The following is a 24,938-nucleotide window of genomic DNA, read 5'->3' as shown; positions in this document are numbered from 1 at the left end:
ACATATAAGTAAATAAAGGTTTATCAACAACTTTAAAAAAAAAAAAGTGCACCATTGGCTGCATTATACTAGTGTAGATTTATCCTGGGTCTTGTAAGCCTTCATGCTGCAGATTTCACTCTGACTTCCCCACCTGGACTAACCTCCCTGCATTAATTTCCAAGCAATCTCAGGATGGATCTGAATGGAGTCCTGGGTCAGGGGATTTAGAACAAAGTCTGAAAAGAAACAAAGCAGCTTTAGTTCACTTAGTGAGCTTGGTAATTAGCCTTGGAGTAACAAATGTTATCTGTACCAGTGTAGTTCTGTGCCAAGTACCGAATCCCCATTTCCCAAAGACTCCAGTGAGAAGTTTTTGACCTAAAGCAATTCAACGTTAGGCCCCAAAGACTGTGATCATCTTGTGTGAAAAAGATTGTTCATCTCTTCCTTTCAGGCAGCAAGAGGGCAAAATCTAGATCAAGAACCTACTGCAGAACTGCTTTCATGTTCTCCTGAGCTTCCAGAATTAGAGAGACTACTCAGTGTTCACGAAAATAAACTGGCTACGATGATTCTGAAATAGCGTTGGCTATTGAAGGACTTTCAAAATTAATGCCTGACAGAACACATAGCCTAAGTATGAGCCTACTGGGCACAGCAATGAAGCTTCAGAGATGTCAGGTGAAGGAGGATTATCCTTGAAAAATGAAGAGGATGGGAAGGAGTTGGATATGATGTTAGTCAGGATAAACAGACCACAACCAGTCTCCCCCAGTGAAAAATAGAAGGTGGCTTATGTAACCTCCCCTAATACACAAGTGCAAATGTTTTTTGCTTGCTCCAGGAATACCCCATATGGAACAGCATTTCAGGAAACCAGGTTCACATTATAGATGGGGAGGAGTCACTTGGCCTTGGCACTACACTCCTAGTTCCTGAAGGGAAGGTCATTCTATCACTGCTTCCCTTTACTTCACATTTTTAACTTTAAAAAAGTAACATCTGGGGCTGGGGCTTGCCTAGCTTGTGTGAGGCACTGGGTTCAATCCTCAGCACCACATAAAAATAAATAAAGGCATTCTATCCATCTACAAATATAAATTTTTTTTTCTTTTAAAGTCTTCTCTGCTTGGTAGAGCCACTAGGCAGATATTCCCATCTTAAGAATTTTTATAGGCAAGATTGAAAGTGGAGCTGGGGTGTAGCTCAGTGGTAGAACATGTGTTTTAGCAATGCAGAAGGTCCCAGGTTCTATCTCCAGCAGCGCCACCAAAAAAAAAAAAAAAAAAAAAAGAGTGTGTGTGTGTGGGGGGTGTCTGGCCAGCAGCAGAAGCCTGCCACAGAATACTCAGTAGCATCCTAAGATTGATGAGAGTAATGGCTAGATATAAGTGACTTAGATGTCCCCCTCCACTATTTTTTATTTATTTTTGATACCGGGGATTGAACCCAGAAGCACTTAACCACTGAGCCATATCACCAGCCCTTTTTTATATTTTATTTTGCGACAGGGTCTTGAAGAGTTGCTTAGGGCCTTGCTAAGTAGTTGGGGCTGACTTTGAACTTGGGATTTTCCTGCCTCAGCCTCTTAAATCACTGGGATTATAGCCATGCACCACCACACCCAGCTCCCTTGCACTATTAAGAAGCAGAAATTGGCTAAGTTTGGTGGTGCATGCCTGTAATCCCAGCGACTGAGGAGGCTGAGGCACAAAGATTGTAAGTTCCAGGGAAGCTTACCAACACCCTGTCTCAAAAAGGGGGTGGGGGACTGTGGATATAGCTCAGTGGTGAAGCACTACTGGATTCAATCCCTGGTATCAAAAAATAAAAATATATGTATAAAGTAATAAGAAGCAGAAATTGATTCTCCAGAGTCTTAATTTCCCTTCTGCTGCCAAGAGAGCAGGAATGCAGAAGACCATTAGGCAATAGTGAATTCAGCTTTATCCCAGAGAAAATGGTTTTCTCCAAATGTGAAATGACTCTTTCCTTTTTAACATAAGCCTAGACTTCATCACACTAGCAAAATACGCCACCAGTCTAAGCAACATGGCACGACGTACATGGCCAAATCATATATAGTACTCGAGAGTGTGCCTACTAACTGCACCAGAAGAGGGTTCCAAACAATGATGGAAGGTTGCTCCTTCATGATTTTCCAGTTCTCACATTCCTGGCTGGCTGTCTACCTAAGTTTCTCAGCCCTTTGAATGACAGCAGCTTTGCTTGGCAGTTGTAGTTGCTTCAAGTGCTTTATATTACCCAGTGTCCTAAAGAGTCACATTTGTGAGTGACTCTTTAGGACACTGGGTAATATAAAAAAAAAAAAAAAAAAAAAATCTCAGCTTTAAGGCCTGTAAAAGTCTCAGGTTAAAAAAATCAATTCCTTTTTGTTCACAAAAGAGTTATGTGTCTGAGTCTTTCCCTACTTCAAGCCTTCAAATTCAGATAATTTCCCCTAATCTATATTTGGTTTGCCTTTTTATTCTTTTCTTTTTTTCAGGTATTGGAGATTGAACACAGAGGTGCTTTACCACTGAGCTACAACTCAAGCCCTTATTAGAGTCTCATTAAATTGCCCAGGCTGGCTTCAAACTTGTGATCCTCCTGCTTTAGCATTCCGAGTAGCTGGGATGACAGGTGCATGCTACCATGCCAGCTTAGGTTCCTCCTACTTTTTGTTGGTTTGGGGAGCTGTAGGAAAGAGGCTGAAAAGATGGATAATCCAGCTGCTCACTATCCTGTCAAAGAGTTGATTTTTATGCTTATCTCTAAATTCAGGCCATTGACTTTCTTGATTAGATATGTGCTCCTAAGCAAATGTCAGAGACACAAACTTCACACAGCATAATAATTTCAAAGTTTGGTTATTTTAATGCAATTTCACTGTTCAAGGTAGTATTAAGGTAAATTAAGTGGTTCATTTCCACCCTGAAGAGAACACTAACAGCTCCTGTCTTATCTAATTGTCATTACTCTTCGACCTTCTTTTAAAATAACATTTTCTTTACATATCTTGATAAGATTCCCCCCTACCCTGGAACATTTCTTTTAAACCTTCAAGTAGTTTGGGGACCTTTGCCTGTTTGCTCATTCCTCTGGCACAGCCTTCCAGAGCATTTGTCCCACCTGTGCTGAAAACCGCAGCTCTCCCAGCTGGAGGCTGGGCCGCGTGATGGAGGCGATCATAATGAAATGAGGAGCAAGCTTTGTAAACTACTTCTTAATTAGTATGCTACAATCCACCCCAGCTTCTGCAAGGTCAGACATGCAAGACAAGTACTTGGCCAAAACAGCAGGATTCTAACTAGTGTAAAAATAGATTTTAAATAAAATAGAATCTCTATAGGAAAGACAATTCGGTTATGCTTTACATTCCCACTCTTGCTTTAAGATATTTGTATATTAATTAAAGTCCAAGAAGGACTTATAGCATTAGCATTGGTCTGCCCTAAGTAAAAATTAAGAATGTTTGACTAAGTACATTCATTTTGCAAAGTTACAGTTAAGGTTTTTTTTTTTTTTTTTTTTGGTGGAGGGGGGAAGAGGGAATGCTGCAGCATATCCCCCAAAATGGATGGTGATTAGCAACACAGCTGATGTATTAACAACACCTAGGACCATTTAAGTCAAAGGGGATGAAGCCCAATCACAGCCTAAAAAATAATTATGCAATGTGACAATTTAAAACCTTTGGCTAATTATAAAGCAGGAAACAAAACCCATCATTTAACAGTATGCCTTGTTAACATGTCCAGCTCCCTCTTCTAGAAGCTAAATTCCAACACGGGTCTCGCTTCAGTTTCACTCAATTATGGCATGTCACGAATTATCTTGTTTCTGGTTCTAGAGAAAGTACATAACCCCTCTTTAGTCCATAACAAGCATTACATGACTGTTTTAAAGGGGGCTCTGTTGAAATTCAAATTTTAGGATTTAGTAACAGCCTTTGGTTATATCTTGAAAGCATAATTGAAAATCTGCCCAAGCTCCCTCTAGCTGCAACCTGAACATGAATTCGGATCTTTTGTAAACTTTCAGAAAATACTGATCCCAGCAAAATACACAATTAGCTAGTCAGAGGCTTCATTCTATGTTTTCACATGGATGATAAATCTCCTCTCTTATTCTTGCTAGATACTAGGAAATCCACTCTGAGATTTAGATCTTGAATACTCATTAAGCCTCTTTCTTATTATTTCTTATAATGATGTGTGGAGTCACCAGAAATAAACTAAGTGGAACTGCCATCATTTTTCCTACACTATGTCTACTCAATCTGTCCTGGGTTGTTTTTCCTGGCTAGCTGTAGGGCAAGAAGAGATGGCTGCTGCTGACAAGCCACTACCTGGCTTACAACCCAGCCCATCTTCATATAACATTCAAACAATTCTTCAACTCCCCAGAGGAAGGGAGGGATGGCAATGATATGAGGCTGGAGCTAGGGATTTTTCCTAACCCCTCAGTAGCCAATGGGAGCCTGTCTTTAAAGCAACTGCTATCAGCTCTGGGAGGTTTAGCGCTAGGTAACATTACCTTTGAGGTTATGAAAAAATTTCACATCTTAAAACTACCCTACAGCTAAACATCAAATACTCCAACTCAATAAATACAACGGAAAAATGCACAGCAGAGTTGGGGCATCTACCAAGCAGGAAGGCAAAATGGTCATTAGAACTTCTGAGGTTAGTGAACTCTTACCCACCTTTGAAAACACTGTTCAGGTGCATCTGCTCTCTTAGCACCCTCTACATTCACTATGCCACACTAGCAAATGAAAGATCCAAACGACTGTGGCTTGATCCTTACTTGTACTTATTAGGGCCCACCCTCCCATTTAGCCAAAAGTCCCAGCACACCCTTCAGTGCCAGGGAGAACAGTCTCAGGGATGTTGTTTTTCTGAAGATCACTTGCCCCTCTTGCTTCGACCCTTTCTGGAGGGCAGCTTCCCACTGCCCCCTGAAGAGGAGGGGCTGGAGGTGGAGGCCATGGCAATGTTGATCTGTCCTTCCTGTATTTCCTGCCGGGTCTCAGCAGGTAGATGGCTGATCTGCTGCTGAGTCTCAAGGTAGAACATGACATCACGTAGCTGCTCCTGGATCTCGGTGATCTGAAGGTCTTTTTGGTCACAGGTCTCCTTCAACAACCTTTCCTCCTCCTTTAGCTTGTTCTGCAGGAGGACCTGGTTGGCCCGCAAACACTTATTCATTTCCTGCTCCTCCTGGAGCTCAGTTGTGAGTTTGGCCACTTTCGTGTTTAGCTGAGTGCACCTTTTGCAAAACAAAGACAAAAGCATATCTTTTCATTTGCTGACACAGTCGCCTTTCTACTCTGGGATTGAACAGCAGGCCACGACCTCAGAATCCATTTTAGAGCAGTCTCCCCCTCCCTCCTCTGCTGAGGGAGACTGGTTTGCTGCCACTGTAATCAGCTAGGCAAAGAAAGAATTTTGCTCTTGTTAACCCAGGTGTAGCTTCCAGCCAATTTTTAAGCATCTGAAAATTTTCAGTAGCAGAAACTTGTGTGACTCATGGTAAAAATGCTTCTGTCAGTCCATAGTTAAATGGATGCCTCAAAGAGAATAGCTATAATAAAAATTATGAGGAAAAGTGACATTCTTGGAGAGTCAATTGCTCTGACCTCACTGCATTTCTGGAGGAGGAAAAAAGATGCTTATTCTAACCAAAGGGTTTTCCAGAATTGGGAATTCCCTATTCTTAATGCCCAATCTTACTCATAAGTAAAGAATTACAAATGAAAACACCATTTCAGATACCACTTTTATGTTTCAGAGTGCTAAAGAGCTCACTGGAAAAGAGGCACACCTACCGATGAATGGATAAAGAAAATGTGGTGCACATATATAATGGACTATTACTCAGCCTTAAAGAACAATGAAATTATGACATTTGCAGGTAAATGGATGGAAATAGAGAATATCATGCCAAGTGAAATAAGGAATCCCAAAAAACCAAAGGCTGAATGTTTTCTCTGATAAGTGGATGCTGATTTGTAGTGGGGGGTGGGTGGTTACGGAAGAATGAAGGAACTTTGGATTGTGCAGAGGGGAGTGAGGGGAGTGCTGGGGTAGTGGGGATGGGAAGGAAGGTAGAATGAGAGACATTATTATCCTATATACATGTATGATTACACTACTGGTGTGACTCTGCACCACATACAGCCAGAGGAACAAGAAGTGCTACATTTGTGTATAGTATGTCAAAATGCATTCTACTGCCACGCATAGCTAATTAGAACAAATTTTAAAATTTACCAAAAAAAAAGTACACTAACATGTTGACACTGGAGTGTAAATTGGTACAGACTTTTTGGAAGTTAATTCTCTTAAAAAAAAAAAAAAAGCCCATGCCTGGAATGCCAGGGGCCCACAACAATAATCCCATGGCTCAGGAGGCTAAAACAGGAGGATCCAGAGTTCAAAGCCAGCATCAGCAAAAGGGAGGCACTAAGCAACTCAGTGAGACCCTGTCTCTAAATAAAATACAAATAGGGCTGGGGATGTGGCTCGGTGTTCGAGTGCCCCTGAGTTTAATCTCTGGTACCAAAAAACAACAACAGAAAGTTCACAGCCGAGCACAGTGGTGCATACCTCTAATCTCAGCAACCTGGGAGGCTGAGGCAGGAAGATCATTAAATTTGAGGCCAGCCTGGACTATATCTCAAAACTATATCTCCAAAAAAAGGGGGGAGGGGCGGGCTGGATATACAGTTTAGTGGTAGAACACCACTGGATTCAGTCCCCAGTTCTGCTTAAAAAAGAAAAGTGCACATGCCCCACCCGCCTTTTAGGGGATACCAGGGATTGAACTCAGGGGTACTCGACCACTGAGTCACATCCCCAGCTCTATTTTGTATTTTATTTAGAGATAGGGTCTCACTGTGTTGCTTATCACCTCCCTTTTGCTGAGGCTGGCTTTAAACGTGCAATCCTCCTGTCTCAGCCTCCTGAGCTGCTGGGATTATAGGCATGGGCCACAGCACCCAGCTGCACATGCCGTTTGTCATAGCTATTAGCTATTCTACTTTCTTATCCTATAAAAAGATGAATGGAGAAAGATGCTCATTAAAACACTGTTTATATCAGTGTAAGACAGGAGACAATTTAAATGTTAATCAATAAGGAACTGGTTAAAATTATTATAGTGTATCCATACAATGTAAATCATGCAACTGTTAACAAAGATCAGAATAGATCTAAATATGCTAGTATGAAATGTTTCCAAAAAAGAATATTTCACCAAAGAAAATATCCTCAGTACTATTTTTATAGAAAAAAGATCATGTGCCAGGCACAGTGGCACACCCCTATTATTCCAGTGGCTTGGGAGGCTGAGGCACAAGGATTGCAGGTTCAAAGCTGGCCTCAGCAATTTAGCAAGACTGTAAGCAATGTAGAGACCCTGTCTTGAAATAAAAAATAAAAATGTCTGGGGATGTAGCTCAGTGGTAAAGTGCCCTTGGGTTCAATCTCCACTATTAAAAAAACAAATACAGGGCTGGGGATGTGGCTCAAGTGGTAGAGCGCTCGTCTGGCATGCGTGCGGCCTGGGTTCGATCCTCAGCACCACATACCAACAAAGATGTTGTGTCTGCCGAGAACTAAAAAAAAATAAATATTAAAAATTCTCTATCTCTCTCTCCCTCCTCTCTCACTCTCTCTTTAAAAAAAACCCAAAAAAACAAAAAACAAAAAACAAATACAAACAAACAAGTTACCACTTACTAGGATCCAGGAAGTGAAAAGAGCATCTAGTTTTAACTAATTCTTTTAACTCAGCTTAATTTGTTAGGATATTGAAAGTGGAAGAAAATTCAAAAATTTCCATTAATATTGCAGTGTTGTCTTTATAGGGGTTTAAAAAATTTGGTGAGAGAGTTTCTGTTTGGGGTGATGAAAAATTCTGGAAGCATAGGGATGGTAGTGGTTTTGCAACATTGAAAGTACACTTAGTGCTACTGAATTTATACTTAGAAATGTTAAAATGGCACATCCTGTGTTCCATATATATTTTTCTACAACAAGAAGAAACTATTAGAAAATGTTTTTTAACAGTAGAAGAAAATGGGTGAAGAGTATTAGGAAATCTTGATGCTACTATATTTGCAGTCTTTCTATTATTCTAAAATTATTCCAAAATAATGTTAAAGAAAAAAAAATACTTTTTCTCCCTATGGTACTATGGATTGAATCTAGGACCTTGTGCATGCTAGGCAAGTGCTCTATTGCTGAACTATATCCCCAGCCTCCCAAACAATCCATCTATCTATCTATCTATTTATTATATATAAACAGACATTTGGTGTTGAGGATTGAACCCAGTGCCTTACACATGCTAGGCAAGAACAGTACCACTGAGCAACAGCCCCAAACCCCCAAACAATACTTTTTTTTTTTAATATTTATTTTTTTGGTGTAGATGGACACAACACAATGCCTTTATTTTTATGTGGTGCTGAGGATCAAATTCGAGTCCAACTCGTGCTAGGCAAGTGCTCTACTGCTGAGCCACAATCCCAGGCCCAAACAATACTTTTTAAGGACCAATTATCCCCCTTAAATGTATATCTATTTGTATGAACACAAAAAATCCATTCACTTCCAAAGTGAATATAACCTAAATCAGAAAGATAATTTTAATCAGTAACAACTACCTTCTTAAATGAGAGTGGCCACACTAGTCATTTGGCTCCTTGCTCTATTTTCAACCTCTTTGGCTAAAGCCAACGACATCTCTGGCTTAGATATAGATTCCTTCCTAACTTCCAGTTTTATCAACCATGGTTCATAGCAGCTATAGGCCCTGAACCAAGGAAACTCCTTCCTACCACAAAAATGGAAGCCATCTGCCACGCTGCAAGATGCAGATGGCAGAGGGCCATCCACCTCAGGTGAAACAATGCATTTTTTAGTAAATAAGGAGTCACAGTAAATTTGCTCCACTTATAGAAAAACTCTTGAAAACCTGGTGATGTACACACTTGAAAATGAAGGTGTTCCTAAAAGAATGAAGGGAATCATCTGTTGACAGGGCATGTTACCATAAAGTGGCTAATTTGAATAACAGACCAACTATACCTACTTCCTTTCCACAGACTGCTTTTCTTTCAGGAGATCATTGAGTCTGTGCTCCAGATTATCACACTTCTCAATCGTTTCTTTAAATTTGGTCTTCATGTTGTTAATCTGAAAGAGCAAAGAGGGATCATGCTAAATTGTGTGGTCCTTGGACTACTGCCACAATTTTCCCCAATTATCAGTGTATGATTTTGACAAACCAAATCTAGAAAAGATGAGGTAATGATTTGAAAGCATATCTGGGAGCTAGGGTTGTAGCTCAGTGGTAGAGCACTTGCCTAGCATGTGAAGCACAGGGTTTGATTCTTAAACAAATAAAATAAAGGTCTGTCAACAACTTAAAAAAAAAAGATTAAATATATCCATATGTATATATAGAAAGCATTTCTGTAACAAGAATGAAAATTGTGAGAAATTCTTTTTTTGCTTACTATTCCTCAACACTAATGAAGAAGGGATCAGAAGTTGCTAAATGTCGTGAAACTGTTAGGTGACCAGAAAGTTTCAGGCCCTAGAGCAGGAGTTGGTTCACCAGAGGGCAGAGTAGGCCTCCCATTATTAATCACTCCCCATTATTTTTCCCTCCTGTGCTTACATTTCAAAAGTTATAATAATCCACTGGTTCTAATTGTTTGGTCTTATCTCCACCCCCTGCCCCAAACTATTACTTTTCTCACATACCAGGAAGCTCTATGAAACACGAAGTCCATGTTTGAGAGGGTATTTATAAAGACAATATATGTCTAGAGAATTAAGTCATATGACATAGTCTTATTTTTAAAAGAGAATTTAAAATTTTTGGTGTATTAGATAGCAGTAATCCTAGCTAAGAGTGTACTGGAGACCAACTAGATTGGCTCAGTGTAAAGGCCAACAGACCTAGAAACTGCCTCAACTCCACTGTTGAAGGACACTGGGAAAAGAATAGGTGGGAAGGGGAAAGGAGAGGCTGAGTAGACCATGAGGCAATAATAGGATCTGAAAGTGACTGAGATTTGAAATTCTTTTATTTATTTATTGTATATAAACAGACATTTAGTGTTGAGGATTGAACCCAGTGCCTTATACATGCTAGGCAAAAACTATACCACTGAGCAACAGCCCCAATCCCCCCAACAATACTTTTTAAGAACCAATTATCCCCCTTAAATGTGGTCAAGGCACTGGCTATGTGTTCCATAGGCAGTATCTCATTTATTGTTCACAACAAGCCAATGCCATAGATAAGGTACCTTTGACAAATACTAAGGCTCAGAGAAAGGTGAGGCAATATGCCCAAGGTCACTTAGCTTGATGGTGGTGAATCCAGTCTATGACCAAGCCTGACCAAAGCTAAATTCTAAAACTCTTTCTGTATACTACAGGCCAAAGTTGTACTGCAAAGAAGACATGACCTCTGTGCCATATCTGAATCCTTAGCAGACCCTGCGTTATGATGCATGTGAGACTGATCATGCAGGAGAAATAAACCTTTCTTTCGTTTTTCCTTTTTTTGGGACTGGGGATTGAACCCCTCAGGGAAGTTAACCAGTGAGTCACATCCTCAACCCTTTACATATATATATATATATATATATATACACACATTTTTTTTAAGTTGTCAATGGACCTTTATTTATTTATATGTGGTGCTGAGAATTGAACCCAGTGCCTCACATGTGCTAGGCAAGTGCTCTCTCTACCACTGAGCCACAACCCCTTCTCTCCCCAATCCTTTTTATTTTTTATTTTGAGACAGGGTCCCACTAGTTAAGTAGGGACTCACTAAGTTGCAGACAGAGTCTACCCTTGAACACTCAATCCTCCTGCCTCAGCTTCTAGAGTTAAGAGGATTACAGGCATATGCTTCTGCATATGCTCTCTTTCTAAACATTTTCATAAGCCTAGTTGCCTTTTTAAAAAAATAATAATTGTTTTGTAGCAATTAACTTTATAGTCAATTTCTTTAATTTAAAAGAATACAGGGGGCTGGGGATGTGGCTCAACTGGTAGCGCGCTCGCCTGGCATGCGTGCAGCCCTGGTTCAATCCTCAGCACCACATACCAACAAAGATGTTGTGTCCGCCGAAAACTAAAAAATAAATATTAAAAATAAAATTCTCTCTCTCTCTCTCTCTCTCTTAAAAAAAAAAAAAAAGAACACGAAACAGGGCTGGGGATGTGGCTCAAGCGGTAGCACGCTCATCTGGCATGCGTGCGGCCCAGGTTCGATCCTCAGCACCACATACAAACAAAGATGTTGTATCCGCCGAGAACTGAAAAATAAATATTAAAAAAAAATTCTCTCTCTCTCTAAAAATAAATAAATAAAAATAAAGACTCTCAGTTGATTGTTAAAAAAAAAAGAATACGGAAGGGGTGGCTGGGGTGTGGCTCAGCAGTAGAGTACTTGCCTCCCATGTGTGAGGCACTGGGTTGGATCCTCAGCACCACATAAAAGTAAATTAAAAAAAAATAAAGATACTGTGTCCATGCATAACTAAAAATTATTTTTAAAAAATAAAAATAGCTTCAAAATTGCCCTAATTTTATTTTGGTATTTATTTTCTCTTCAATGTTATTTTGAAATCAGAAACTATTACATTGTTTTCCCATTTGCTCCTAAACTCACTCTTCAGTGAAGTTAGAAAGGACAAAAATTACTATCGAAAGGAATCAAACTGTATGTTTTGGTCAGAGAAAATGCTTAAGCCAAACACATTTAAATCAAGATGAAAAATGAGGTAAATCTAGCTGGCTGCAGTGGTACACACCTGTAATCCCTGTAATTCTAGTGACTTGGGGGGCTGAGGCAGAAGGATCACAAGTTCAAGGCCAACCTCAGCAATTTAGTGAGTCCCTAATCCACTCACAATTTAGTGAGTCCCTATCTCAAGAAATAATAATAATAAATAAAAAGAATTGGGGATGAAAGTCAATGTTAAAGCACCCCAGGGTTCATTCCTCAGTGCCAAGGAGGAAAAAAAAAAGATAACTCTAAAGAGGCTTTTAATGTTGCTAAAGATGGATGTTACAAAGGTTAGTGCCTTTAAACCATTTCCAAGCGCTAGACCACAGTAAGAAACAGTGAATAGATATAGACATGAAACAAAAACGAGTTTCACAAAATAAAGTGATATACTCTGAACACTTTATATCTACCATATTCTACGCAATAAAAATGCCAGCTGTGATCCACAATATTCATTTCAGAATCTACAACTCGAAAAATACTGATTTAAATGGAGCTAGAGGTTGAAACAAAAAAGAATCATCTTTAGGGAATTTGCCTGTACTGCTCACTATTGTGTTTTTCATATGTGAGTCCTTCCTGTGAGTCCATAATGTGACCCCTTGAAAACTAAGAACCTTCAAGTGGGTATAAGCTTTATTTTCTAGACTCGGCTCACATGCTATAGTAATGGCACTGCCTCAGGCACTAGAGAAGAAACAGTATTTATTTATTTATTTATTTATTTATTTATTTATTGGTACTGAGGATTGAACCCAGGTTGCTTAACCACTGAGCTACATCCTCAGCCCTTTTTTATATTTTATAAAGGGCCTCACTGAATTACTAAGTGCCTCACTAAGTTGCTGAGGCTGGCTTTGAACTTGCAATCCTCCTGTTTCAGCCTCTCAAGCTGCTGGGATTATAGGTGTGCACCACCTTGCCCAGCAAGAAACAGTACTTAAGACTAAAATCCATGATGAATTTCAACCTCAATCACTCCCCTCTTGACATGGAATTTTTTTTTTTTTCTTTGTAGCACAGGGGATTGAATTCAGCCACTGAGATACATTCCCAGCCATTTGTTGTTGTTTTTTGGAGATAGGGTCTCACTAAGTTGGCTAGTCTGGCCTGGAACTTCCAATCCTCCTGCCTCAGCTTCCCAAGTAGCTGGGATGATAAGTGTGCACAACTACACCTGGCAACATGAACATTTTATGAGCCTCCCAAACAAGAATCTGTCAGTGTAGCCCAGAGTCCAGATCACTGTTCTCCCTACATTCTCTAATGCTGAGGGTGCTAATGGATAGAAGAATGGCTAAATAAAGGACAGTGGCAGGACAATAGGCTTGTATTAGTCATGAACTTATGGATAAATGACATTTGTTATCAGAAAACAAAAGCATCCTTCAAGCCCTGTGTACTCTGACCTGGAGCTGCCCTGGCCTCTGTTTACCTAAAAGTAAATGTAAGCAAGTTTCAGTGCTTCCTCTCCCTGCCCCAACCTGCTTTCACTGACATGTTTTAGGAAATGAAGTCAATCCTGGAGAATCTCAAAGGGCAGAGAGATTCCTAAGCTGAATTCTCAAAGGTCTGCATGAAAGATTTGAGGTGGTCACGCTGCTACATCCCATAGAAAACCCCATTAGTGAGGCTGCAGAAGCACTGCCAACATGCCTCCCTGTGAGTCCATAATGTGACACCAAGGGCTCTGCCTCCACTCCCACACGTGCTCCAATCAAGCCCTATTCAGAATTGCAAAGTCAAGTGACCTCAAGTGCTTCTGGAAAGGCACTTGCACTGACTGGAAGGTTCTTGTAAGAATTTTGACAATAACTTTAGATCATTTTAAAGTTGGTGTTAAGCATTATTATTATTATTATTATTATTCTAAAAGAACCCTATTTCTCTCATTTATAGGCAGACCCAGAAAGTGGGGCCCATGGGCCTAGCATAACAAGAGCTTGGACCCTGGCCAGGGGTCTGCAATCCTAGCCACCGCAGACATGGGCCCCAGGCCTGGCTCTGGAGGCCCAGGTAAGGGTTGTGACTCACCAAGTCACTAAAATAATCATTAGAAATGTCAAAAAAAGGGGCTGGGGATGTGGCTCAAGCGGTAGCGCGCTCGCCTGGCATGCGTGCGGCCCGGGTTCGATCCTCAGCACCACATACCAACAAAGATGTTGTGTCCGCCGAGAACTAAAAAATAAATATTAAAAATTCTCTCTCTCCTCTTTCACTCTCTCTTTAAAAAAAAAAAAAAAAAAAAAAAAAAGAAATGTCAAAAAAAAGTCTTGTGGATATAGCTCAGTTGGTAAAGTGCTTGACTCACACGCACAAGGTCCTGGGTTCAATCCCAAGCACCACAAAAGAAAAAAGAAAAATGTCAAAGGTCTTTATTTAATACAAAGGGATACACTGAATTACAGACCCTGTCCCTAAGTCCAGAGAATGGTTCCTAGAGCCCTAATTATATAGAAACCCTCATGGTTTTTCAAATTACCTTATTTGAAACTCTCAGGATTCTTTGTACATGCTAGAAATAGAGGGAAAATCAAGCTGGGAGGGGTCTGAGTCCTCTACCCAGCTTTCCACCCAAACCACACCACTTTTCTCTTTCACATCATGAAATAACTGAATGGCATATTTTTTAAAAAATTAATTGCTTTTTGTTTTTTTTAAAACAATTATACTTAGTGAATTTTTAAAAATTTTTTTAATATTTATTTTTTTAGTTTTTCAGCAGACACAACATCTTTATTTGTTTATGGTGCTGAGGATCAAACCCAGGCCGTACGCATGCCAGGCAAGCACGCTACTGCTTGAGCCACATACCCAGCCCATTAATTGCTTTTTGACATGGGATCTTTCTACGTTGCCTAGTCTGGCCTCATGTGATCCTCTTTTCTCAGTCTCCCAAGTAGCTGAGACTACAGGCTTGAGCTGAATGGCATCTTTTTTGGTTTTTCTTTTTGCAGTATTGGAGTTTGAATTCAGGGCTTCACATATGGTAGGCAAGCTCTGAGCTACAAGCCTGGCTCTTTTTTTTTTTTCTTTAGTTGTTGACAGACATTTATTTATTTATTAACTTATATGTGGTGCCGAGAATCAAACCCAGTGCCTCACACATGCTAGGCAAGCGCTCTACCACTGAGCCACAACCTCAGCCCAAGCCTGGTCTTTTTTGTTTATTTTGAGATAGGTCTTGCTAAGCTGCCAATGCAGGCCTCAAATGTACAATCCTTCTGCCTCAGTCTCCCAAGTAGCTGGGTGTGTGCCAGCATGCCTGGTTTAGATGGCATCTTTATTTTGTTAAAATCTGGAAACCACTGACCCAGCCCAACATCCTGCCAGGATGACCCCTGAAACTCTTTAACATCTCTGCCCAATTTTATTTCCTTTAATTTAAAAGAGCTTAATACCATCTTGTAGCCTCAGAAGTTCAAAGCTGCTCTCAAAGGCAGCTGTTCCCAAGTTGACAAACCAACTGGCTGACTCAAATTACAAGCCCTCATATACTTACCTTATGTTTGTAACAGAATTGCATAAACTGCTTGAAAATTACAATCCTTTAAGCCCAAGGTTTCTTTCTTTCTTTTCTTTTCTTTTTTTTTTAGTTGTAGATGGACAGCATGCCTTTGTTTTGTTTCATTTTTATGTGGTGCTAAGGATTGAACCCAGTGCCTCACACATACTAGGCAAGTGCTCTGCCACTGAGCTCAGCCCCAGCACCCTCAAGGTTTCTTTTTAGAGGCAAAACTGTTCTCTACCATTTATCAGACTCAGAAGGAAGATCCTGACGACTCCTTTTCCCCTGCCCTCTGCTTCCCACCCACCATAAGACTGCCCTGCCAGATGGCATTTCAGCAGTCACCAAACAAGACAGACTTACTTCCTCTGCTGTGTCCTTCTCTATCCGCACTATCTTGTTTTCCCAATAGATTCGCTGAGATTCCAGCTGGCTTGTTAGTAAATATGAATACTAGAAAGAGAGAGTAAACAACAAAATGTAAGTCATTGCTGTCAGTCTCTGAAATCCAATTAAAACCTGACTTTAAATGATCAATAGAATAAAAGTAACCATCAGAATGTAGTGGTTTTGGTTTGTTTTTGAGGTACTGATAATTGAAGCCAGGGCCTTGCACATACTAGGTAAATCTCAGCCCCAGCAACTTTTAAAAAAAAAAAAAAAAAATATATATATATATATATATATATATATATATATTTTTTTTTTTAAAAAAGTATATATATATACATATACTTTAGTTATACATGGATACTGTGGTGGTGCTGAGGATCGAACCCAGGGTCTCATATGTGTGAGGCAAGCACTCTATCACTGAGCCACAACCCTAGCCCCACAGCAAGTTTTTTTTTTTTTTTTTTTGGTATAGGGATTGAACCTGGGGCACTTTAACATGGAGCCATATGCCACATTGCCAGCCCTTTTAATTTTAAGTTTTGAGCAGAGTCTCACTAAGTTACTGAGTCTGGCCTTGAACTTGTGATTCTCCTGCCAGTCTCTCAAGTAGCTGGGATTACAGGCACATGCCACCATGCCCAACTTTGCTGTTTGTTTGAGAAAGGTCTTGCTTTGCCACCCAGGCTGTTATCAAACTCATGGCTCAGAGCTCAAGGGATCCTCCCACCTTGGTCTCCCAAGTAGCTGGGATTACTAGCATATACCACTGTGGCAGGCTCATAAAATGTATATTACTTTTGGTTTCTACTCTTTCCAACAGGTACTGTGCCAGGAGTCACAGAGATGACAATTATACTTTGTTTTCCTGGAACTTGTAACCCAGTTGGGAGAAATGTACATTATAGAAACTTATTCTGGTCCAGCTGACTTTAAGAAGAATCACAATGGGTTTAAATCTACGTACAACTCAGGGATAGGAGTACAGCTCAGTGGCAGAGCATATGCTTAGCATGCATGAGGCTGGGGTTCCATCTCCCATACCACATACACACACACATAAAAATATATATATAACTCAAAGCAAAGCATCCATTAATCAGCCCTTTGGTTAACTGCCTCCACTTGGCTTTCTCAGTGCATGCCTAGCATTAATAGCTCTTATGACACTAAGTTTAGTCCCCAGTTTACCTGCCTGCTGCTGGACTAGACTATGGACTCTCTCAAAGTAAGAATTATATCTTTTTCTCTAACTCCAGAACCTGGTGTGTGCTGGATGTCAAGAAACATTTGCTACATGATGGCATGAATAAATGAACAGTGCTGTGTAACTACAGGGAAGGGACAGACAGTGTATGACAGTAGCATTTGGTAGGACTTCTGAGAGAAACCAAGATTTTGAGAGGGCTCTTGACAGAAAGGAGACAAATAAACAGAGATCTGATTGCAGAGACCTGCTGGGCCAAGAGAGTGCTGTGGCTGACCAGAGTCTCTTCAGCAATAAAGAAGTGACACCCAGGAGGCTGGAGTACAGAATACAGAGAGACAGGGCCTGTGGAAGCTTGTGGGTATCATGTTGAGAAATATGGGCATGGGCTGGGGATGTGGCTCAAGCAGTAGCGTGCTGGCCTGGCACAAGTGCGGCCCAGGTTCGATCCTCAGCACCACATACAAACAAAGATGTTGAGTCTGCCAAAAACTAAATAAATAAATAATTAAAAAAAAAAAAAAAAGAAAAGAAATATGGGCAAAGGGGACTCTAAGGCCAAGGACTGGCAAAATCAAATCTCCATTTTGGACTACTACTCTAGAATCAGAATGGATCTAAACATGTTTGTAGGCTAGAGAGAACAGACAATTAAAGAACACCTGTGCCACTAGAATATATGCTCTGTGAAGGCAGGGAGTTGGTTCAGTGCTATAGTCACATCATGGGACATAGTGGCTCCAAGGTGGTAGCCTTTGATAAAACAATCTTCCTTTCTTCTCCTTTTTTTTTTTTTTTTTGAATTTTTATATTTTGTGGGGCTAGAGATGGAACCCAGGGCCTCAAGTGTGCAAGGCAAATGTTCTACCACTCAGCTACACCTCCCACCCAATAAATATTTCCTGAGTAAACAAAATGTGTGCAACATAGTTAACGTGGAAGAGCCATTCTAAAAACTTAAAGGGGATTTGATCTTTTCTCTATCAGTGTAGTAATTTATTGATAGCAATATTGTTCTTATTTTGGGCCATTTTGCTGAAACCATCAGATCTTTAAAGATCTATAGATAAGTGAGTTTTCAAATGTCCATTTCTCCTGAAGGTTAAGGTATTTGTTTTGTTATTTGTTTCTGGGGGCGGGCTGGGGTTGTAGCTCAGTGGTAAGTAGAGTGCTTGCCTAGCATGTGAGGCTAGGTAAACTGAGTTTGCTCCTCAGCATCGCATAAAAAAAAATAAAGATACTGTGTCCATCTATGACTAAAAAAAAGAATAAAAAATTGGGGGGGGGGCCTGGGGTTGTGGCTCAGAGAGCGCTTGCCGAGCATGCGTGAGGCTCTAGGTTTGATCCTCAGCACCACAAAAAAACAAAATAAAGATATTGTGTCTACCTACAACTAAAAAATAAATATCCATTAAAAAAAAAAAGAATTTTTTTTTTTTTGCATTTACACAAAATGGAACTCATGTTGAAATTTCTCCTAACTTAAAATAGACTTTATACTATAATAACTTTATGGTAGATGGAATTTACTACTATGGAGAAAAGCTAGATTGTACTAATTTTGTTATTTCATGTATACGAATATTCAGAAAATGGCTTTAAGCATATCAGTCTCTAATTCATAAAATATATACTTTGAGTCAACATTTAAACATCCAAGCCTCTAAAGCATAAAACCCCAGCCCAATGTGTACAAAAACACTTCTGGGGATGGAAAGATACTAATGGGTTATCCTTATTCTGATCAAGTCTGTTCAGTTTCCAGCTGCTACTGTGATGCCAAAGGAACATTCTAATTTTCAGTTTATTGCAGCTACAAAAGATAACCAAGATTGTTTAAATTAACTAACCTGAACTGGAGACAACTAGGAATGTCACTTGAAAATAATAAGGCACAGTGAAGCTTAAACTTTCAATAAGAAAAACAGATGTGCAGAGCACAATGTTGCCTGCAATTGTGGAGGCTGAGGCAGGAGGATCACATGTTCAAAGCCAGCCTCAGTAACGTGGCAAGGCCCTAGGTAACGTAGCGAGACCCTGTCTCAAAATAATTTCTTTCTTTCTTTCTTTCTTTTTTTTAAAAGGGCTGGGATGTAGCTCAGTGGTTAAGCATCATTGGGTTCAATCCCTGCTACTCAAAACAAAAACAAAAACAGAAACATATGGTATAAAAATATTTTAACCCTTCATAGCAATGATAGAAGTTTAAAAAAAAAGAAGTTTACATGCAAAATAAACAGCAAAAATTAAAAAGTCAAACAACCCTTCCAGTTGAAATAGAAAGAAGCAGTAGGAATAGGTACTAAGTGGTAGCTGATAGGCATCTTACCTCTAACTGTAAGGCATCTATTTTCTCCTCCTGGCAAGTGTCACCCTCACATTCATACTGTACTATTTTTCCATCTGTTTTACTTGCAACCAGTCGATGGACATAATTATCTAAAGAAAAGAAATTAGTCAACCAATGTGGGTTCCTTCAAAATGAAAAAGGCCTCCGTATATTTTTAACTGAAAATTTTTGTTTTTACAAGTCTAGGTGAAATGTCTTGCAATATTTTTAAAAAACTGGATTAAATCATTTGAATTTAAAAAAAAGGGCAAGAGAAACTCCCCTTATAATGTGCAACTGAGGCCACTCCTGGGAAATGGAGCCCACAGGGCACCATGAAGAGTTTTAACAACAGCTGACAGGAAGATGATGCTTCAAGCTGTGAGAGAAAGTGGAGAGATTCTGAAGGAAAATGTCTCCTAAGAGAATAGATCCAAATTAGAAAATCAGAGTGGTGCTCACCTCCAGCATAGTCCCAGACTCGATGGTTAGTGAGCTGCATGGCATATGTGTGCTGTGTCTCTTCAAAGTGCTTATAAGCATGTCGACTGACATATCGCCCACATCCTATGTGCCCGCAAATTAAACAAATCCATAAATTCTGCCAAGGAAGAGGTAAGATCTTAGTTAAATAAAAATACATGAATTAGCCCATTTGGGATGGGAAGGGGCTGATATAGAATGAGACTTAGAGTTATTCCTACAGGAATTTTGGATAAATATGTTTAAAAATGCAACAATCCAGAATGCTTTTATGGGTCAATCATTTTCTCTGATTTATATGGAATTTTATGTAAACAGCAAAATAGAATTCACAATTTATCAATAAATGGCCAAGTCTTAAAAAAAAAAAAAACACAATAATAGCATGAAGTATTTTTGCTTAGAAGTCATGTATTTGAGACTCATTTTAATTTTTTTTTGTGTGTGTCAAAAAGACTTTAAGCCACACTGGGTAGAAGAAAATTCCAGGCAAATAAAGCTGTATTCATCATTCTTTTCCATAATCCATTACTTACTTCCTGAACACCACACTCAAAACACTTATTTTCTTCTACTGGCTCTGGTGTTTGACAGTACCGGCAAACAGGACACCTATCCAGGATGCAGAAAGATAATGGTACAGATTAGACACAAAAGATGGCAGTAACAGAAGTCAAGAACTGGATTATGTCTTCCTCACTGAGATGCTAAATTATCACTTTCCTGTTATTATTTTTATTATTTGTACATTTATATATGACTTTATAAAAATATTTATTTTTTTAGTTTTAGGTGGATACAATATCTTTATTTTATTTTTTTGTGGTGCTAAGGACCGAACCTAGTGCCTCACAGATGCTAGGTGAGGACTCTACCACTTGAGCCACAACTCCAGCCCCTATATATGACTTTTTTAAAAGTATTTTTTTAGTGTAGACAGACATAATATCTTTATTTACTTATATATTATGTGGTGCTGAGGATTGAACGCAGTGCCTCACATGTGTGAGGCAAGTGCTCTGCCACTGAGCTACAGCCACAGCCCCTATATATGACTTTATTATTCTTTAATTTTTTTTGTTTTGTAATTGTAGGTAGACAGCATATCTTTATTTTATTTTTTGGGTGGGGTGGGGTGCAGGGGATCGAACCGAGGGCCTTATGCTGTGAGGCAAGCACTTTACTAAATGAGCTATATCCCCAGCCCTTACATGTCTTTATTTTATGTGCTTTTCTTTGTATGTGGTGCTGAGGACCGAACCCAGAGCCTTACACATGCTAGGCAAGTGCTCTGCCACTGAGCCCCAGCCCCATGATATTATTTACAAGTCCTTTTTTTTTTTTTTAAATACACTTTTTTTAGTTGTCAATGGATCTTTATTTTACTTATATGCAGGTTAAAATTGAACCCAGTACCTCCCACATGCTAGGCAAGTGCTCTATCACTGAGCCACAACCCTAGCCTTAACAAATCCTTGTCATCTTATGACACTTAACTCACCAAATCTTCAAGACCACAAGGTCAATGTTATTATTATCATCAATGTTTCACAGACAAGTAAGCTGAAATTTAGAGAGGTTGAGTAACTTGCCCCAAAACTATAAATAATGAAGAAGCAGAAAAACAAACCCTAAAGACATCACTTAAAAATAGCCATTTTGAGCTATTCTCAATCAAAATGAAATTATATAAAATTTTGATAAAGCAGAGGAAGAGGGAGAAATTTTGATCTGCCTCATAGCCTTTTCTTTTTTTCTTCTTCTTTTTTTTTTGGTACTGAGGACTGACCCAGGGGCACTAACCGCTGAGCAACACCCCAGCCCTTTTAAAGTTTTATTTTGAGACAAAGTTTCACTAAGTTGCTGAGGCTGGCTTTGAACTTGTGTTCCTCCTACCTCAACTTCCCAAGTCTCTGGGGTCACAGGCAAAAAAAAAAAAAACCCTGCTATACCACCTGGCTGGCCTGTTTTTTTTTTTTTTTAAAGAAAGAGTGAGAGAGAGAGAGAGAGAGAGAGAGAGAGAGAGAGAATTTTTTTTTTTAATATTTATTATTTTTTAGTTCTCGGCGGACACAACATCTTTGTTGGTATGTGGTGCTGAGGATTGAACCCGGGCCGCACGCATGCCAGGCGAGCGCGCTACCACTTGAGCCACATCCCCAGCCCCCTGTTTTTAATATTTTAAAAAATATTATATATATATATACACACACACACACACACATACACACACACATATATTTTTTAATGAGATAATGAGATCTTTGGGGAGTCTCTCCCAGACACAACAACCTTCCCTCCATAACTACCCACCCCCCAGGAATCCTTGTCCAGGTTCTGGTCAGAGAACTAGTTCTGACCCTGCCTCTTACAAGCAGTCCATACCACCAGTCAGGGTACCATCTCTACCCTCAATCTTCACTTTGAATTAGGTGCACTTATACAATGTATGACTGAGGCCTCTCCTAGGAAATGGAGCCCTCAGGGCACTTATATACATGTGGAAGCCCCCTACACTGTGCTTCCTGGGCAAGGACCTGCATTTGGCTCCTTCCCATCAGCACCCAGCACTGTACTAAGTATATACCAAGGCTCAAATAAAACCTATTCACAGGCTAGGTTTTGGTTCCATTGTAGAGTGCTCACCTAGCATGCATGAGGCACTGGTTCAATCCTCAGCACCACATAAAAATAAAGACATTGTGTCCTTCTAAAACTAAAAAATAAATATTAAAAAAAATCATTCACTAAATGAGCTGCATGCTTTTGAAAGCCTCACACCCCGCAAGGCAGACACAGCAGAGAACAAGCCAAGTGAGGTCCTTGCTCTGGGAAGCTGGCACACTCCCTCTAACTCCGAGGCCACTTGTGGGTGAACAGGGATTCCTGTGGACTTTCATCCCTCCTAACTTCTGGACCTTGGGAGTGTGATCTTTCCCTTCCCATGCATAACCCCCGACCCCCACTGTGTTTTCTTGCTCCTGCTTGTCACCTGGTTAACTCCTACCTATTGTGAGAGTGCCTCCAATCATAATGCTGAACATTGCAACTTTGTAACAGCTGTTAAGGCTGTGATTTCACACTTAATTGTGTGATTACTTGATTTTTTATTTTTCCCTCTGAACTGGGAAACCCATGAGGCCAGAAGCTGATATAAAGCTTCTAGCTAAGTCCTACAGTGCAGACTGCAAAGGGAACAACCACCCTCCATTTAATAACAGGCGGGAGAAAAGGTCCAGGTGCCAACTCAGTTCTTTGAAGCATGTTACCTACAATTTAGGCCTCCTGTGCCTGGGGAATTAGGATACATAGGTGTGTGCCTATAAATGTTGACTGCTGTTCTGACTAGCTATCAAGCTATTAATAGCACCATAAAGCTAAATATAAGGTTGTTATACTCTGGTTGATAAGAAAGTGAAATAGTAGATATCAAACACAGGCCATAGAAGAGATTGCAGACCTAGATTCATTTTTCCCCCCAGTGCTAGGGATAAATCCCAGGGTCTTGGGCATGCTAGGCAAGTATTCTGTCACTGAGCCACACCCCCAGCCCGTGACAGGTTTCACCTTAACAAAAGAGTCTCAAAGCCAAACTCTGCATTCCTTCCTACCCCCATTCCATCTCTCAGAAGGAATGAAGAGCTCATGTTGCTCTGGGAAACTGCACAAGGATTCAGAATCAGTATCCTCACTAAGAAGGACTTCCTCAAGAATGTGGATTCCTAGTGAACAGAGGAAAGAAGGTGAAAATTGGTAGTCTCTTATGGTGAAAGTTTGGTAGAGTCAAACACTTGTAGTGGTTCATTCTTGGTGGTGCTATTTTTAATTTGGGGGAAGGGTCATAATGGACTCTGATACAGCAGGGGACAGCCCTTGCACTCACGTCGTGTCGTCCCAGCGCTGCAGACATTGGCTGTGGAAGCTGTGGTTGCATAAGGTGGTGAGGATGCCATTCACAGACTCGTCCATACGTTCCAGACACACCGTGCACTTGGGGAGCTCAGTCAGGTCCATCACAGGGAGGCTGGCACCCTGCAGGAAAACATCCCACTCTGTCCTTCAGCCATCATTCCATGACTTTTTTTTTTTTTTTTTGTGTGTGTGTGTGTGTGGTACTAGGGATTAACCCAGAGGTGCTTAACCACTGAGCCACATCCCCAGCCCCTCTCTTTATTTTTTTGAGTCAGGATTTCACTAAGTTGCTTAAGGCCTTGCTAAGTTGCTGGGGCTGGCTTTGAATCTGTGATCCTCCTGTCTCAGTTTCCCAAGTCACTGAGATTAAAGGTATGTGCCACCACACTCAGCTATGTTTTCTAAAACAGTTTTCCTGGGCTGGAGTTGTAGCTCAGGGCAAAGCACTTGTCTCGCATGTGTTTTCAAAAATGTTTTCAACATTATTGTTCTGTGCAAATAATTTAAAGTGGTAAAATTTTCACTCACTTATTCATTCAACAAACACTAGTGGAATATGGTTTACATTCTCAGTACTGTGCTGGGTACTTGGAACAGTGGTGAAGACAGCAGACATGAATCCCTGCCCTCGTGGAGCTGGCTTTCCAGGAAGGGAGATTGCTGCCAAAACCTTAACACATGGAACCAGATTCCTAGCTCAAGCTCCAAAAGTCTATGACCAAAATACCCAAAGAGATAAAAGCAGAATAGCAATGGATCTGAAGACTTTTCCAGAGTAAATTATAATTTAACACTTTCTATTTAGTGATGATAGTATCAATAGCACTGACTTAATTTATTTATGCATTTAACACATACTTCTTGAGTCCTTGCTATATGTGCCAGACATTGTTCAAGGTGTGGAACATTGGTAACCAAAACCAAATCCAGTATGTCCCCCAAAACAGCCATTTCTTGTCCTTGTAGATATTAGAACAGACAAAAATTTTAAAAAGTACAGGGAGCTTAGAGGGGGCATGACCACAAGGCTGGACTCAGGCCCTCCCAGCCAGAACATGAGCAGCAATTATCGAGACCAGGGTGGAAGGCATACATACGCATGAGGACAAATGGAGAAAAAGCACATTCATTTACAGTCTCTGAAGAACAGATGCTTACAGGGACTCTCTGAAGGTAGTCATGTTCAGTTATGGAAAAGAATCTTAAAAAGCAGGCCTTGTGCAGCACTTGACCCAAGGGAAGCCCAATTTTATCACTCATTAAATTTTATTTCTCCTAATCTAACGATAGAA

At 40.1% G+C, this 24,938-nt stretch overlaps 1 protein-coding gene across 3 annotated transcripts in view; it reads right to left on the bottom strand.

The window, feature by feature from the left end:
- Window positions 1-2,836: 2,836 nt before the first annotated feature.
- Window positions 2,837-24,938, bottom strand: part of LOC144375232 (BRCA1-associated protein) — a 34,335-nt gene continuing 12,233 nt past the window's right edge. For all 3 annotated transcript variants that reach the window (XM_078039134.1, XM_078039135.1, XM_078039136.1), the window contains 7 exons: window positions 23,618-23,766; window positions 20,271-20,346; window positions 19,714-19,852; window positions 19,252-19,361; window positions 15,686-15,775; window positions 9,088-9,191; window positions 2,837-5,256 (listed from right to left, as the gene is read on the bottom strand). In XM_078039134.1, coding sequence (XP_077895260.1) covers window positions 4,893-5,256; window positions 9,088-9,191; window positions 15,686-15,775; window positions 19,252-19,361; window positions 19,714-19,852; window positions 20,271-20,346; window positions 23,618-23,766 — 1,032 coding nt within the window. In that variant the 3' untranslated portion in view covers window positions 2,837-4,892. The remainder of the gene's footprint in view (window positions 5,257-9,087; window positions 9,192-15,685; window positions 15,776-19,251; window positions 19,362-19,713; window positions 19,853-20,270; window positions 20,347-23,617; window positions 23,767-24,938) is intronic.

The sequence above is a fragment of the Ictidomys tridecemlineatus genome, chromosome 2 (assembly GCF_052094955.1).
Source record: "Ictidomys tridecemlineatus isolate mIctTri1 chromosome 2, mIctTri1.hap1, whole genome shotgun sequence".
NCBI lineage: Eukaryota > Metazoa > Chordata > Mammalia > Rodentia > Sciuridae > Ictidomys > Ictidomys tridecemlineatus.
Note: the sequence above shows the minus strand (reverse complement) of the source record. Positions and strands in the feature narration are given on the sequence as shown.